The sequence below is a fragment of the Manis javanica genome, chromosome 5 (assembly GCF_040802235.1).
Source record: "Manis javanica isolate MJ-LG chromosome 5, MJ_LKY, whole genome shotgun sequence".
NCBI lineage: Eukaryota > Metazoa > Chordata > Mammalia > Pholidota > Manidae > Manis > Manis javanica.
In genome coordinates, this window is record NC_133160.1 from 74,338,869 (window position 1) to 74,355,662 (window position 16,794).

General features: G+C 37.0%; 1 protein-coding gene and 1 long non-coding RNA gene across 3 annotated transcripts in view; one reads left to right on the forward strand and one right to left on the reverse strand.

Moving 5' to 3' along the window:
- LOC140849572 (uncharacterized) overlaps nucleotides 1–5,298 on the forward strand; it is a 40,124-nt gene extending 34,826 nt beyond the window's left edge. The window contains exon 4 of the long non-coding RNA XR_012131612.1: nucleotides 5,169–5,298. This is a non-coding gene — a long non-coding RNA (uncharacterized lncRNA). The remainder of the gene's footprint in view (nucleotides 1–5,168) is intronic.
- Nucleotides 1–16,794, reverse strand: part of NDST3 (N-deacetylase and N-sulfotransferase 3) — a 199,387-nt gene that overhangs the window by 19,222 nt on the left and 163,371 nt on the right. For both annotated transcript variants that reach the window (XM_073237117.1, XM_073237118.1), the window contains exons 11-12: nucleotides 6,850–7,020; nucleotides 5,379–5,488 (exon numbers count right to left, since the gene is read on the reverse strand). In XM_073237117.1, the coding sequence (XP_073093218.1) occupies nucleotides 5,379–5,488; nucleotides 6,850–7,020 (281 nt within the window). The remainder of the gene's footprint in view (nucleotides 1–5,378; nucleotides 5,489–6,849; nucleotides 7,021–16,794) is intronic.

A 16,794-nucleotide genomic window follows, 5' to 3' on the forward strand; every position in this document is an offset into this window, starting at 1 on the left:
ACACACGGACACGGAGATGAAAATCCAAGCAAAGTCTATATTCAGCCAGCAAGCTGGGGTCGACAGCACCTCCCCTGACACGCAGGCCAGAGTCCGAGCTGCCGACCCCCAAGCAACTTTAGGTATGGTTTATATGGGATTTCTACAGTCATTGCACCGGAGCCTGCACATTACCCCAACCAATGAATTAGAAACACATTCTATACTTTGGCCAATAAAATTGGAACAGGGATACACCAGGTGCCTGACCTTTGCACAAGCATTCCTATGTGACTTATCACGAGTTTCGACCCCAGGGGGGTCATTTACTTCTAGTTATCTAACTTAGAGTAGAGTCCAGGAATGTTAGCCTCACGTAGTTTCTACGAAAACTGGGTGGCTCAGCCCTGTTCCCTGCATTCCTCTACAGTACTTCCTGTTGATATACTATTCATTAGTAAAAATTCACAATATTATTTTTCTCTGGTTGTAACATCTAATGCCAATTTGAAGAGCTTAATAGATTGGCAGTGTAGGCTTCAGAGGACTGAGTTTCAATCCTGCCTTCTCAATTTACTTGCTGAATGACAGCTTAGCTTTTCTGTGCCCCAGCTTTTTTAGCTAAAAAATGGAGCTAATAGTACCCTTCACAAAGTGTTGTTATGAAGCAATATACATAAATACATAGAACATATAAATATTTATGGATTTTCAAATATTACAACCACTTTTAAAAACAAATTCATCATAAGAAATTGTCATTTTCTTCTCTTTAGCATTTCTAAGTTCTCTTTCACAGGTCATCTAGAGAACTAGCAGATTTTAGCTACTATGGCTACTATTGTTTGCTACTAAAAAATGTTTAATGTGGCATGTTTTTACTCAAACTCATACAAAATGGTATGGGAAAGAATTCCTGGGCAATATAAATTTGGTTACTAGGGAAAGTGATACTAGAAACAATTGAAATCTTTTTGCATTTTGAAGTCATTTTGGTTCTTTATGTCTTATATTGACAGAACAAAACAAAACCAACACACAATCTTTATCCAACCTCTGGCCTTTAAATCCTTACTGTCGATTTATTGAAGTTTCACAGTTAATTAGCATTAAAAATTCATATAACTCAGATTTAATTTATGTTAATAAACAGGTTAAGACCCAAACAGGTTAACTGAAAAGTAAAGAAGTGAGTTTCAGGTATTTAACAAACTGTTCCTAAGTGTGAGAACTCCTGTTATGGCCACTGATGGCTAGCTATAATTGTGAATGGATATTTTCATGGTAAAATTAAAAGTTTACATTTTTCATTTCAGTTTATACAAATTAGCACAATTCCAAACTAAGTGTTATTTTTTCCTGCTTTTTCTCAAATGATCAGTCAGCTTTAAAATACTGTATAACATAACATGAAAGATAAAATATTGTCAGTGTATCAATCCTATTTTCAATTTAGGGATTAAGGTTATGTTGAACAACATGGCGAAATGCTAGTGTACTTAATTTAGTGATAAAGTTCCCATCTTATTGTTTAAAGCTTACACTGCTTATTTCAGATCACATCCACACTCATTAAAAAAATATTGTTTTTCATATTTAGTACATCACTTAAAATTCATGGTGATGGTGAGACAGGGACTGTGGGTGTAGTCAGAGCAGGGTGAGGGCCTCCGGAAAAAGCAAGGCAGGATATTTGCAGTCAGAGCAATGTAACTACATGCAAGGAAACCCCGTACCAAAACTCTGTGTTAAACATTCAGCTCTGGAGTCATTCTTCAGTGAGATCACTTAATATTTCCCAGATAAAGAAGAGTAGCACATGTTTTTATTATGCTAATCATGTGAAAGACATTAACATGCTAAAAGGCCCAGGCCTATATGCCTTCTTTCCTCCTTCAGATCTGATGAAGTGATTTTGCAAACTGGGCAAACTAATTTAGCCTGCAGGCCCAGCCATAACACAGTAAAAGGCAGGGAGGATTCCACCTTAAAGATAAGATTGCATGTTAATACCCAGTAAGTTAAGAAGTTAGAAATTCTTCACTTACTTTTTAGCAAACAATACCTCAGCCCACCTTGGGGGCTGGGCAGGTGGCCTTGTTTCATGTACCCCCCAGACCAAGATACTGGTATCTCAGGGAGAAATCATCAGAGCAGGAAGTTGCTTGTGTTAAGTTAATTCTAAATATTCAGGGAGCACTCAATAAGTCCACACCCCTAAGCTTTTTTTCATGTTCTCAAAAATCCTCAACTGCTTATAAAACCCCTAGACAATGCACCACTACAGACTCTCTTGGAGCTCTGTCCTTTCACTTTATTCCTAATAAAAGCCTTTAACTTGCTCTCCTCCTTTGAGTGTTTGTGAAGCTCATTCTTCGGCTTTGTGAACAAGAACCCTGGCATCAATGGTACTAAATCATTTTAAGAAATCACAGACTATCCAATGACTATGAAATTTGGAAGGCTTGAACACTTTCTTTAGTGATTGTAGGAAGAAAGAAAGAACACTCTTGACAATGGAAACATTGCTATTTTTCTTGATAATAGTTTGAAATCATAGATTTTTTTTATATTGATGATAATCAGTTTATAGATCTCTTAAACTGGAGTACTCTTTCATGCCAAGATTAATGGTAGAACTTTTGTGTAGACTTAGTTTATTCTACTGTGTGCAAAGAAGTGGATTTATGTGGTTAGTTGAGAACTCATATCTGTTTGCAGTTCAGGATATTCTTAGAGGACTTTAAATGAAACATTTTTAAAGTACCAAAGAGACAGTCTTCACTGTCACTAATAGGGAAAATATGAAGCAATAAATGATATTCTTGAAAACATATGTTTTTTACCCCCAGTCATCCCTACCATGTTAAAAAACCCCCACAGAAACAATATATCCTTAGTTACTTTAACAAGAGTAACTAAATTATGAGGAGAGGACTCAGAACAGCTACAAAGGGCACGGGTGAAGCAGAATTTAGACCAATTTAGATGTAAGACAATGACATGTGTGGGTAAAATTGAAACATTTCCAGAATTTCTCACCTGGTATTAGTGCATCTGCATATCAACAGGCGTTCAGAGGTTTACAAATAGGCTTTAGTGCATTTGCATCTTTCCTCATGGGGTGGAGAAGTTCATCTCCATATCAGTGGGTAATTACCTGGGCAACAGAGGGCTTATCTGTACCTGAGAGGTGAGGAGGAGGGTCGGTGTGTGGTTGCTGCTTGCACAGAAAAGAAAGACAGCCTGGGACTGCAGTTTTGTAAGTAATAAGTGTGTTTTAAACTTTATTTCTCCCTTTGACTGATTTTGGTTTTTAGAGGTATTTTGCCCTGGGATTTCCTTTTCCCAGACTTACAACATGAAATTCCAAATATTCTACAATAGGCGCACTGCTGGGTTGTACAAGGTGTGCAAGTCCAACTGATGATTGACAAGAAAATATAAAAAGAAACTGAATGGCAGTACATTATCTCTATCAGCAGGGTAAGAGCTTGGGCAGCCCTGCTGGACCAGAAGCTGTGGTTTCAGAATACACGTATCTTATCTTGCTACTTCACCCATGGAACCCCCAACCAGGCTGGAGAATCACACAATGGGTAACTTTAGCCAGGTTCATCCTAGGTGCAAAGTGACCCACAGTTCTTTGTATACAGTACATTGCTTTGATATTACGTCTTTTAAGTTTAGACTCCCTTTTCTCCGCCATGGAGGTGAGTTAAAAGCTTGCTGCTGAGCTGGATGCAAAGGAGACAAATACACAGCATGCAGGTCAAGGCCTACTCCATAAAAAAAAGAGATTATGTCTTTGTAGAATACGCCACATCTTTTTTTCTCCAGAAATACAATCCTTTGCTACATACTCTATAAAAAAGACCCAAAGTTAAGTCAACTTGAAATAGAAGCTGCTTAAAAATAAAAGCTTTCTTTTCTAAGAGATATTTAAAAAGATATAAAGCAGAAGCGGACTTGAATTTCTAACAAACTAAAATCACTCAGATTTCCTTAAGGTCAAGCTGAAAGTTAAATACCTAAGGCAAGTGTCTTTGTTAGTACTTGAACTAAAGCTCTACAAAGCTCTAATGGGTACTTGTAGTGTAGAAAACACAGAGGTCAGAAAGTTAATAGTAGCAAGAAAGTAAATGACTCTTAGGAAGGAATCTCAAAACTCAATTTTCACCTACTCCTTTGCTCTCTAAACCAAAATGACTCTCTAACAGGTGTCTCTAGACATGATTTTTGCCAGATGTAAGCAGGATTTGATGTTTTTCTCCCCATCTTTTACTGTAAGGAAAACTGAGAGGTAAAGGAATCCTGTCTCTCCCTTTTTAAATAGCTATAGGATAAAGAGTACAATAAAAAGAGAAAATCTGTTATCTATAGAACTGAGTTTTATACTGAGAAATGCAATAGAAAAATTCCATAATACAGGACTTAAAAATTTCTTTAAGGCTCAGTCTATGACCCTAAAATTAAAAAATATATATTATAGTGAGAGTCAGGTCCATGGCCATCCAACTCTGTATCTTCTAATTGCTCTAGGCATGTATAATAGGAACAAACACAACCTTCATAAATCTGAGAGCCAATCATTATAAATGGACAAAGGAAGGTGGGGGTCTTATTTGAAATATTAAATGAACTTCAGAGTCAGAATTAAGGTGAGGTAAGAAAGACATCTTGGGTCCAAAATTTTAGGAGGCATTTACCCTCAGATATGTGCATGGCCCTGTGAGTGAACGCCCCCTGAAGTCCCAGTGCCCCTTTTGCCTCACCCCAGTCCCTGCCCAGATGCAATGAGTTACCTACAAAAATCAGAGTAAACCAGCAAAAGAAAACCAAACCAGAGCTGTAACTGGTGAGGACTCTGAAGGAGAGCTGGCAAGGTCACACATACAGTGGGAAAAGACAAAGAAGAAGAAAACATGTAATTATAACATCTCTCTCTGCCTATTCAGTCACCTATGGACTATTTCTTGCTCTATGACACTGTGTTTGAAAATCGCACTAAAGAGAAGGGAGTGAGTTCATAAGACATCTAGTTAATTACCTGTTTATGCTTCCAAGATGTCCCAATATTGCCTGTTAAATAGGCTCACTGCTTACCAACATATTTTATGTAACGTCTTTAAAGGTTACTTGCTGGTTTTAAGATTTGCAGCTGTTTTGTTTCTCTACTTTCTTTCTAGGGGAAATCTTTCATATCCAGAAATCAACAGAGGATTTAGGATATTTCTTTGCCACTGCTGAAACTTTTTTTCCCAAGTGGCTAATATCAAACTGGAAAATAATCAGTATATAAGGAACAGCTAACTCAGCAATTGCATCATCACAGCAGAATTTCTTTGAAACCTGTACTCTGATGAAACTTCAATAAATTAATTAGAGTGTAAACTTACGTTAAAGCTTCTGAGTAATTGTAATGAGAAGAGACTCCTAGAAACTTCTGTACTTCATCCATCACTGTAGCAGGATCAGTTCTTAGCTGTTGCCCATTGATAATTAGCAACTAAATTACCAAAGAAATAAAAAAGACAGTGCATATTGAAAAAAGGTATGTATTGTATAACAAAAAATTTCTGCACTATGAATTTATTCAATAAAAGACACTCTACTGAGAGGATCTGCATGTGATGTTGTTAGACTTAACCAGGGCATTCTTATTAATGACCTCCAACAAGAATAAATCACACTAATTAAGTGCAATCATGTTTTGTAATCTGCAAAGTCCTGCAAACACCAGGAAAACAAAAAAGCCAAGAGAGCCTAAGAATGTAATTATGAAATCACAAATGGAAACCAAGTTTAAAAATAGGCATAACAATGATTCCCTCATTCAAACTGGGAAAGAGCAGTGTAGAAAAGAAGAAAGATTACAATAATTCTAGGTGTAAAGAGACAGAGGGCTGTCATTCTCCACAACTCTATTCTAAAGAGTAGCACTGCAAAGTTTTAAGAAATACATTGAAAATCCACTTGAAGGAAAAGGTACGACTCCCAGAGAACCTGAGTGTGGACAGAAGTTCCTTAACAAAGGGGGAGAATTTGCTTGTTACTCTAGTGCGGTGGGGGAGAGCACGAACCCAGAAATGGCAGGGTCCATGATAGAGAGCCACAGAACCTGCAATGCAACTCTTGCTCACACGTCTTCTTTAAAATACGTGTTTAGTCTAGACCAGCATTGTTCAACAGAACTTTCTCTGCTGCTGGACATGTTCTACAGCTCTGGTGTCTAAAAGGTGGCTACAAATTATATGAAATGTGACTAATGTGATTGAGGGTCTGAATTTTTAATTTTATATACTTTTAATACAAATTAAAGTAGCCATATGTAGTAGTGGGTATCATATTGGACTGCATAGTTCTAAGCATGCAAACATGTATTATGTCTGATATGACTGGACTGCTTTATGCCATTCAATGTAGGAGCTGATTTGTAATCTAGGTTGATGCTAGGCAAAAGAGAGAAGGAAAGAAGCCAAGAAAAGCATAGAATTTATGGAAAATTCAGTAATGTGGCTTAAAGCAAAATAATGGCATTTAATTAAGCAAAGCAATATTTGCTTTGTTTAGTTAAGAGGTTCTCAAGCTTTATTCTCAGAATAAGAATCAGGGATATGAAGCCTTTAAGGCTCTTTATAATCAGGAAAAGTATGCACTAGAAAATAGAGCAGGGAGTATTATCCTGAAATACTTTTAGAAAGAAAATTAAACAACTTCTATCTCTGCCTATCTATTACTCTGCTATAGTCTCATTATTTACATTACAAAGCTAGTAATGTTCTAATGAGTAAAATTTCCTCTATCCTAAAGGCAAAGACATTAATTTAATAAGATTGTAACATGATGTAAATTTTTATTGCTCAATACCTGAAATGGAGGGAAATAAACAAGCCATCTTTCAATGTGGCTGGCATACCACCCTGGGATCAAACATCTCTTCTGTAAGGCTCTAAGCTCGGAGGGTGCACGGGGCCCCGCTGTGATCACTTCGTAGAAGCTAAACTTCAGAGCGGCAGGGTCTCCATGTGATCGCTGATGCTATGAAGAAAAGGTGGATAATTAAACTAACTTGTAACATAGGCATAAATAATTAAAACCAATCTCTGTGACAAGTCTCAAAGCTAAAGGAAGAAATGCCTTCCTTCTGAAGAGTTATATGTTTTGCAATTAATAAGGATGAAAATGTTCGCTTGGAGCACCAGGACTTAAAGTTATGACACTGATGAAAGTGTATTTTTTTATGATTATTCATTTGATTTTTATACTTAATTTATTTGTGAATCCTACATTTCTCCCTTATTATTATTATTACTATTATTATTATTTTTTAATAAAATGCTGAAGTGGTAGGTAGATGCAAGATAAAGGTAGAGAACATAATTTAGTGCTGTAAGAGGGCAAATGTAGATGATCAGGTCTGTGCCATTAGACTAAGTATTAATCCAAGCTAGACAAGGGCAACAAAACATCCACGGATGCAGAAGATTTCTCTCAAAACAGGTGTAGGTCTGCTTTTGTTATGTAGCTGTATTCCTATTATGTTAATGTGTGTATGCAATTTAATTAGTAGTTTGTTAAAGCCTATACATGCTTATGTTACTCTACAACAAGATTTGTCAAAGAAATAATCAATCTTCCCATGTTTTCTTCTGTCTGTTACTTCTATAGCTTTTCTTCTTCCTTCCTAATTACAACCCTTTAGTAGAATTCGGGCCTCATATCGAAAATTACCAAGTATCATAATTCTTCCAAGTGGTAAAGATACCTCAAGACAAATGCTGGGCATAGAAGCCACAGGGCATAAAATCTGCAAAGAAGTAAAAAGCTAACCTTTTCAAAGAATATTGCTTCTCTCTCACTTACCAACTTTACATCTCCCTGTATGGCCCCAGAAGATGACTGGTTAGCCAGAGATGGGTAAGATTCCTCAAGGGAGGAACAACCTAAGACAGGCACAGTCGTAGGGGGGCCATCAGGTGAGAAATTAAAAGTGTATTTTTGAGAACATATTTGGTAGTGGCTGAACTCTTATTGACAGGATTCCTTAACCAACTTTACTGGTTGTTTCTTTAGTGTATATATTTTATTCTGAAAGCAAACTTTTGAAAGTTGCTTTAATGACCTTTTCACCCCATAAGCAAACCATTTATCATATCCAGTGAATAATGCACAAGCACTCTACTAGTTCTGCCACATAGTTTTGCTCCCTCCATTTAGTAATGCAGTTTTAGCTTAGAAAAGTCCTATTGGCTATTTTAAATGGGAAAATTACTGAAAATCTGACATGTACATTCAGCCTTTTTAATATACTACCTAGCATCTAAAAGCTGAGATTATTTTAGGTAATGGTAACCTTTGCAATAAATCAGAATCACTTATTGTACAAAAATTCAGAAAGCAGCAATCCAGATAGGAAAGTGTTTCATAATGGCTCACACTCAGGCCCATGTGTTTGAGGAAATCACCTTTTCACTAAATTGACTAATAAATATTCAGGCTTAGTGGTGGGTTTCTGGATGTTTACCACATCTAGCTGAATAGCAAATTTGCTGCAATCGAGATTCAAATTACTACACTACAATCTATTGACTTTGTCAAGGCCTTCATTTTGCCACTCTGGAGTGATTTATGTGTAATATTTAGGATATTTTGTTAGTTTTCAGCATTGAAATCTCCTTTTTTAGTAAATTCTCAATTTTTCAGGAACTAAGAGGTTGCCAAACTGCAGTTTTCTTCTTTCTTTGAGTCAATTAAGGCTTATTTCTTTTTTTTCCAGATACCTGGTGAAAAAGGTAAGAGGCACAATGGCTCTAGGAGTTTGGCATGAATGATTAACGTGCAATTGTGGATTTCAGTTTTCCAGGATGTTCACTCTCTATTATGCCGATTATTATCAATATGCATATTTAAGTTCCCACCTGCTTTATATAAACTTTTCCCACTCTGTCGCAGTCACAAAACCTTTCCTGACAATTGAAAAAACTGTTTCTGTTAAATAAAAAGACTCAGTGCTAAGAAATTTTGTTCCCTAATTTCATAGATTGTCAGGAATTTAATATTTGAAATCCTGTCAGTGAGAATGGAATATTCTTGCCTGGAGAATTGAAGTTGTGTGGACACTTTAGTACAGAGAAGCAGCCTTATTTTCAACCCAGGTGCAGAGTTTCAGATAAGGGATTTTTGGACCAAAATTCCACATTTATCTTAACTTTATAGTTTCCAAGGAAATTGGACCCTTAGCCTACTTTTCAACCCTGTCCTGCTGATAACCCCCTTACACATAGCCCTGCTTTGCACCTATCAAAATACTCCATTTTAATTTTAGCTACATTTTTGCCCTTACAAATCCTTCCCTTTACGGGAATGCCTAATAGTTTCTCTGGTGTTCAGGCTCCTCTGCTGCAGCCAATTATACCTAACTTGTTGTTTCTTATAGTGTTTATCAGACGGACATTACCACTCTGTAGGAGTCTGTCATTTAATACTTTCTGATTTTTACACTGGTTATTTATCCATATTTTTCTGATTAGATTGGAATCATTCTTGAATGTAGCATCCATATTTATTAATTTGTCTTCAAACCGCACTTAAAATAATACTTTACATATGGTAGTCATTAAAATTATTTAATGAATGGATGAACACATGAACATTAGGAAAGTGTTCTTTAAATTAAGTTTATAATTAAGGATTCTAGAGAATAAAGATGCTGAATCTAATTCATTTTGTATGTTTAATTTGTACTGCTTTTTTAAATTAAAGTATCATAGATATACAATCTTATGATGGTTTCACATACACAACACTATGGATTCAACATTCACCCATATTATCAAGTCCTCACCCCACATCATAGTCACTGTCCATCAGCAAGTAAGACGCTGTAGCATCATTACTTGTCTTATCCATGCTGTCACCTGTACTTCTTAAAAAAAAAATTTAAGGTGCACAGCATATTACTTTGATACATGTGCACAGTATAATATGACTGCCATTGAAGCAATATTTCTCACATCACATCATTGGATTATAGTATTATTGATTGTATTCATTATATTATGCATTAGATGTCTATGGCTTATTTACTACTTGTTACATTTGTACCCTTACATGCCACCAATGATTTTTTTAAATTAAGGCATCATTGATAGACAATCTTATGGAGGTTTCACATGAGCAACATTGTGGTTACTACATTTACCCATATTATCAAGTTTCCCCCACTATCCACTGCAGTCACTGTCCATCAGCATAGCAAGATGCCACAGAGTCACTACTTGTCTTCTCTGTGTTACACTGTCTTCAACTTGACTCTCCCTACACCACGTGTGACAGTCATAATGCCCCACAATCCTGTTCTCCCTCCCTCCACACCCACCCTCCCCCATTCCTCCCCTTTTGTAACTGCTAGTCCCTTCGTGGAGTCTGTGAGTCTGCTGCTGTTTTGTTCCTTCAGATTTGCTTTGTTGTTATACTCCAGAGATGAGGGAAATCATTTGGTACCTGTCTTTCTCTGCCTGGCTTATTTCACTGAGCATGACATCCCCCAGCTCCATCCATGTTGTTGCAAATGGTAGGATTTGTTTTTTCTTATGGTTGAATAATATTCCTTGTGTATATGTACCACCTCTTCTTTATCCATTCATCTACTGATGGACACTTAGGTTGCTTCCATATCTTGGCTATTGTAAATAGTGCAGCGATAAAGATAGGAATGCATACATCTTTTTGAATCTGGGATCTTGTTTTCTTTGGGTAAATTCCTAGGAGTGGAATTCCTGGGTCAAATGGTAGTTATATTTTTAGTTTTTTGAGGAACCTCCATACTGCTTTCCACACTGGTTGAATTAGTTTACATTCTCACCAGCAGTGTAGGAGGGTTCCCCTTTCTCCACATCCTCACCAACATTTGTTGTTGTTTGTCTTTTGGATGATGGCCATACTAACTGGTGTGAGGTGATATCTCATTGTGGTTCTAATTTGTATTTCCCTGATAATTAGTGATGTGGAGCATCTTTTCATGTGCCTGTTGGCCATCTGAATTTCTTTGGAGAAGTGTCTATTCATATCCTCTGCCCATTTTTTATTTTTATTTTATTTTTTATTTTTTTATATTTTGTTATCATTAATCTATGAAGAGCATTATGTTTACAGGCTCGCCCCTTCACCAAGTCTCCCCCACAAATCCCATTACAGTCACTGTCCATCAGTGTAGTAAGATGCTGTAGAATCACTACTTGTCTTCTCTGTGTTGTACAGCCCTCCCCATGCCCCCCCACATTATACATGCTAATCGTAATGCCCCCTTTCTTTTTCCCCGCCCATCCCTCCCTTCCTACCCACCCTCCCCAGTCCCTTTCCCTTTGGTAACTGTTAGTCCATTCTTGGGTTCTGTGATTCTGCTGCTGTTTTGTTCCTTCAGTTTTTCTTTGTTCTTAGACTCCATGTATGAGTGAAATCATTTGGTACCTGTCTTTCTCTGCTTGGCTTATTTCACTGAGCATAATACCCTCTAGCTCCATCCATGTTGTTGCAAATGGTAGGATTTGTTTTCTTCTTATGGCTGAATAATATTCCATTGTGTATATGTACCACATCTTCTTTATCCATTCATCTACTGATGGACACTTAGGTTGCTTCCATTTATTGGCTATTGTAAATAGTGCTGTGATAAACATAGGGGTGCATCTGTCTTTTTCAAACTGGGCTGCTGAATTCTTAGGGTGAATTCCTAGGAGTGGAATTCCTGGGTAAAATGGTATTTCTATTTTGAGGTTTCTGAGGAACCTCCATACTCCTTTCCACAATGGTTAAACTAATTTACATTCCCTCTGCCCATTTTTTAACTGGATAATTTGCTTTTTGGGTGTTGAGTAGTATGAGTTATTTACATATTTTGGATGTTAACCCCTTGTCACACATGTCATTTATGAATATGTTCTCCCATACTATCGGATGCCTTTTTTTTTCTTCTGATGGTGTCCTTTGCTCTACAGAAGCTTTCTTTTTGATGTAGTCCCATTTATTCATTTTTGCTTTTGTTTCCCTTGCCTGAGGAGATGTGATCAGAAAAAAGTTGCTCATGTTTATATTCAAGAGATTTTTGCCTATGTTTTCTTCTAAGAGTTTTATGGTTTCATGACTTACATTCAGGTCTTTGATCAATTTCGAGTTTACTTTTGTGTATGGAGTTAGACAATAATCCAGTTTCATTACGTTACATGTAGCTGTCCAGTTTTGCCAGTCACCAGTGTTGAAGAGGCTGTTGTTTCCCCATTGTATATCCATGGCTCCTTTAACATATATTAATTGACCATATATGCTTGGGTTTATTTCTGGGTTCTCTATTCTTTTCCACTGATCTGTGGGTCTGTTCTTGAAGCAGTACCGAATTATCTTAATTACTGTGGCTTTGTAGTAGAGCTTGAAGTTGAGGCACGTAATTCCCCCAGGTTTATTCTTCTTCCTCAGGATTGTTTTGGCTATTCAGGGTCTTTTGTGGTTCCATATGAATTTTAGAACTATTCCAGTTCATTGAAGAATGCTGTTAGTATTTTGATGGTGATTGCATTGAATCTGTAGATTGCTTTAAGCAGGATGGTCATTTTGACAACATTAATTCTTCCTACCCATGAGCACAGGATGTATTTCCATTTATTTGTGTCTTCTCTAATTTCTCTCATTATTGTCTTGTAGTTTTCAGGGTATAGGTCTTTCACTTCCTTGGTTAGGTTTATTCCTTGTTATTTCATTCTTTTTGATGCAATTGTGAATGGAATTGTTTTCCTGATTTCTCTTTCTGCTAGTTCATCATCTTCTGCTAGTATATAGGAATGCAACAGATTTCTGTATATTTATTGTGTGTCCTGCAACATTGCTGAATTCAGTTATTAGTTCTAGTAGTTTTTGGGTGGATTCTTTAGGGTTTTTTTATGTACAATATCATGTCATCTGCAAACAGTGGCAGTTTAACTTCTTACTAATCTGGATGCCTTTTATTTCTTTGTGTTGTCTGATTTCTATGGCTAGGATCTCTAGTACTATGTTGAACAAAAGTGGGGAGAGTGGGCTTGCCTTGTTCCTGAACTTAAAGGAAAAGCTTTCAGCTTCTCGCTGTTAAGTATGATGTTGGCTGTGGGTTTGTCATATATGGCCTTTATTATGTTGAGGTACTTGCCCTCTATACCCATTTTGTTGAGAATTTTTATCATGAATGGGAGTTGAATTTTGATGAATGCTTTTTCAGCATCTATGGAGATGATCAAGTGATTTTTGTTCTTCCTTTTGTTGATGTGGTGGATGATGTTGATGGATTTTGATATTGTACCATCCTTGCATCCCTGGAATAATTCCTACTTGATTATGTTGGATGATCTCTTTGATGTATTTTTGAATTTGGTTTGCTATTTTTTTGTTGAGTATTTTTGTATGTTTGTTCATCAGGGATATTGGTCTGTAGTTTACTTTTTTTTGTGGTGTCTTTGCCTGGTTTTGGTATTAGGGTGATGCTGGCCTCATAGAATGAGCTTGGAAGTATTCACTCTTCTACTTTTTGGAAAACTTTAAATAAGATGGGTATTAGGTCTTCACTAAATGTTTGATAAAATGCAGTGGTGAAGCTATCTGGTCCATGTGTTTTGTTCTTAGGTAGTTTTTTGATTACCAATTCAATTTCAATGCTAGTTTGGTCTGTTCAGATTTTCTATTTCTTGCTGGGTCAGTCTTGGAAGGCTTTATTTTTCTAGAAAGTTGTCCATTTCCTCTAGGTTACCCAATTTGTTAGCATATAATTTTTAACAGTATTCTCTAGTAATTCTTTGTATTTTCGTGGTGTCCTTAGTGATTTTTCCTTTTGCATTTCTGATTCTGTTTATGCGTGTAGACTCTCTTTTTGTCTTGGTAAGTCTGGCTAGGGCTTTATTGATTTTGTTTGTTTTCTCAAAGAACCAGCTCCTGGTTTCATTGATTCTTTCTATAGTTTCATTCTTCTTGATTTTATTTATTTCTGTTCTAATCTTTTTTATGTCGCTCCTTCTACTGACTTTGGGCCTCACTTTTTCTTTGTGACTTTAGGCAGTTAATTGGGATTGTTCTTCTTTCTTGAGGTAGGTCTGTATTGCAATATACTTCCCTGTTAGCATGGCCTTTGCTGTGTCCCACAGAGTTGTTGTCATTTGTTTCCATATATTGCTTGATTTCTGTTTTTATTTGGTCACTCATCCATTGATTATTTAGGAGCATGTTGTTAAACCTCCAAGCATTTGTGGTATTTTTTGTTTTCTTTGCGTAATTTATTTCTAGTTTCATCCCTTTGTGGTCTGAGAAGCTGGTTGGTACAATTTTAATCCTTCTGAATTTACTGAGGCTCTTTTTGTGGCCTAGTATATGATCTCTTCTTGAAAACATTCTGTGTGCTCTTGAGAAGAATGTGTATCCTGCTGCTTTTGGGTGACGTGTTCTGTAGATGTCTGTTAGTTCTATCTGTTTAATGTGTTGTTATGTGCCTCTGTCTCATTATTTTCTGTCTGGTTGTTCTGCCTTTGTTGTGCGTGGTGTGTTGAAGTCTCCTAAAATGAATGCATTGCATTCTATTTCTCCTTTTAATTCTGTTAGTATTTGTTTCACATATGTAGGTGATCCTGTGTTGGGTACATAGATATTTATAATGGTAATCCTCTTGTTGGACTGTCCTCTTTATCATTATATAATGTCCTTCTTTGTCTCTTGTTACTTTCTTTATTTTAAATTCTATTTTGTCTGATAGAAGTACCGCAACTCCTGCTTTTTTTCTCTCTATTATCTGCATGAAATATCTTTTTCCATCTATTCACTTTTAGTCTGTATATGTCTTTGGGTTTGAAATGAGTCTCTTTTAGGCAGTATATAGATGTGTCTTGCTTTTTTATCCATTCTATATCTTTTGATTGGTGCATTTAGTCCATTTACATTTAGGGTGATTATCAATAGATAGTTAGTTATTGCCATTCCAGGTTTTAGATTTGTGGTCCCAAAATACTCAAGGGTAGGTTGTTTACTCTCTAACAATCTAACTGAACTCAGTTAGTGTGTTATTTCTAACACAATATAAAGGTTCTTTTTTTTTCTTCCTCCTCTACTCTTTATGTATAAGGTGTCATATTATGTACACTTCGTGTATCCCTTGACTGAATTTGTGGGTATTTGATTTAATTTTTCATTTATCTAGTAATTAATTGGTCTACTTTCCTTAATGTGGTTTTATTTTCTCTGGTGACAGGTATTTAGCCTTAGGAGTATTTCCATCCATAGCAGTCCCTCCAAAATACACTGTAGAGATGGTTTGTGGGAGGTAAATTCCTTCAACTTTTGCTTATCTGGAAATTGTTTAATCTCCCCTTCAAATTTAAATAATAATCTTACTGGGTATAGTATTTTTGGGTCTAGGTCCTTCTGTTTCATTGCATTGAAGATATCATGCCACTCCCTTCTGGCCTGTAAGGTTTCTGCTGAGATGTCTGTTGACAGCTTGAGGATTTTCCTTTGTATGTGATCTTTTTCTCTCCCTCTGGCTGCTTTTAATTCTCTGTTATTGTCCTTGATTTTTGCCATTTTAATTATTATATGTGTTGGTGTTGTCTTCCTTGTGTCCCTTGTGTTGGGAGATCTGTGCACTTCCATGGCCTCAGAGACCATCTCCTTCCCCAGATTGGGTAAGTTTTCAGCAACTTTTTCCTCAAGGACACTTTCTATCCACTTTTCTTTCTCTTCTTCTTCTGGTACCCCTATAGTGCAAATATTGTTCCATATGGAGTCTTCACAGAGTTGTCTTATTATCCTTTCATTCCTAGAGATCCTTTTTTTCTCTGTGCCTCAGCTTCTTTGTATTCCTGTTCTTTAATTTCTATTTCATTTACCATCTCCTCTACCTTATCTAATCTGCTTTTACATTTCATTTACCATCTCCTCTACCTTATCTAATCTGCTTTTACATCCCTCCATTTTGTGTTTCATTTTAGATAATGTATTTTTCAAAGTTTCTATCTCTTTCTGAAGTCCTCCCTGAGTTCTTGAATACTTTTCTTTATTTTGGTGAGAATGTTTATGATTTTTATTTTGAAATCCTTATCAGAAAGATTAGTGATTGATTTTAGTTTCACTTAGCCCTCTTTCTTTTGTTTGTGGGATTTTGGTTCATAGTAGATTCTCTTGCCGTTTCATAGCTGTAATGGTTACTATGGAATAATAAGTTTGTGTTGGTGGCACCCTCTAGTGCCCAGAAACTCTACTCTCTGGAGCTGCCCAGCACCTTTAGAGATGGCAGGGGCTGCAGGTGAGCGGCACCAGTGCCTGCCAGGAGGAAAGAGCTCTTTCCTGCTTCCGGGCTGTAGTGCCTGCCTCTGCTCCCAGGGCCTGTGGGCCGTGTGTGCAAGGAGGAGCCTCTGTGTTATGCTCCTGTAGCTGCTGTAGGCGGGGCTGCCATCTGGCTGGCCTGGCACAATGGAGGGAGCAGCAGGTTTGTGAACTGATGCCAGCTGGGAAGGAGTGGCAGGTGTATATTGCAGTGGAGCATCTCAGTGTGTGTTGCCAGCTATGGGCATGGAGCACCTGAAGCCTTTGACCATTCCCAACCTGCTGTGTTGAGTGTGATTTTGTCCACCTGTCCTTTCTCCTGAGCAGCAAGCTCTATGTAATCCTTTCCCCTTTAGCAGCCCTCCCACTGTTGGGAAGTCTTTCAAAGTTGCCTGCCTTTCTTTCGTCCCAGAATGGTCAGTTGTGGGTACCTGGTCTCCACAAGTGGCTGGAATCTGTCTCTCCAAGTATTCTGCCTGTCTT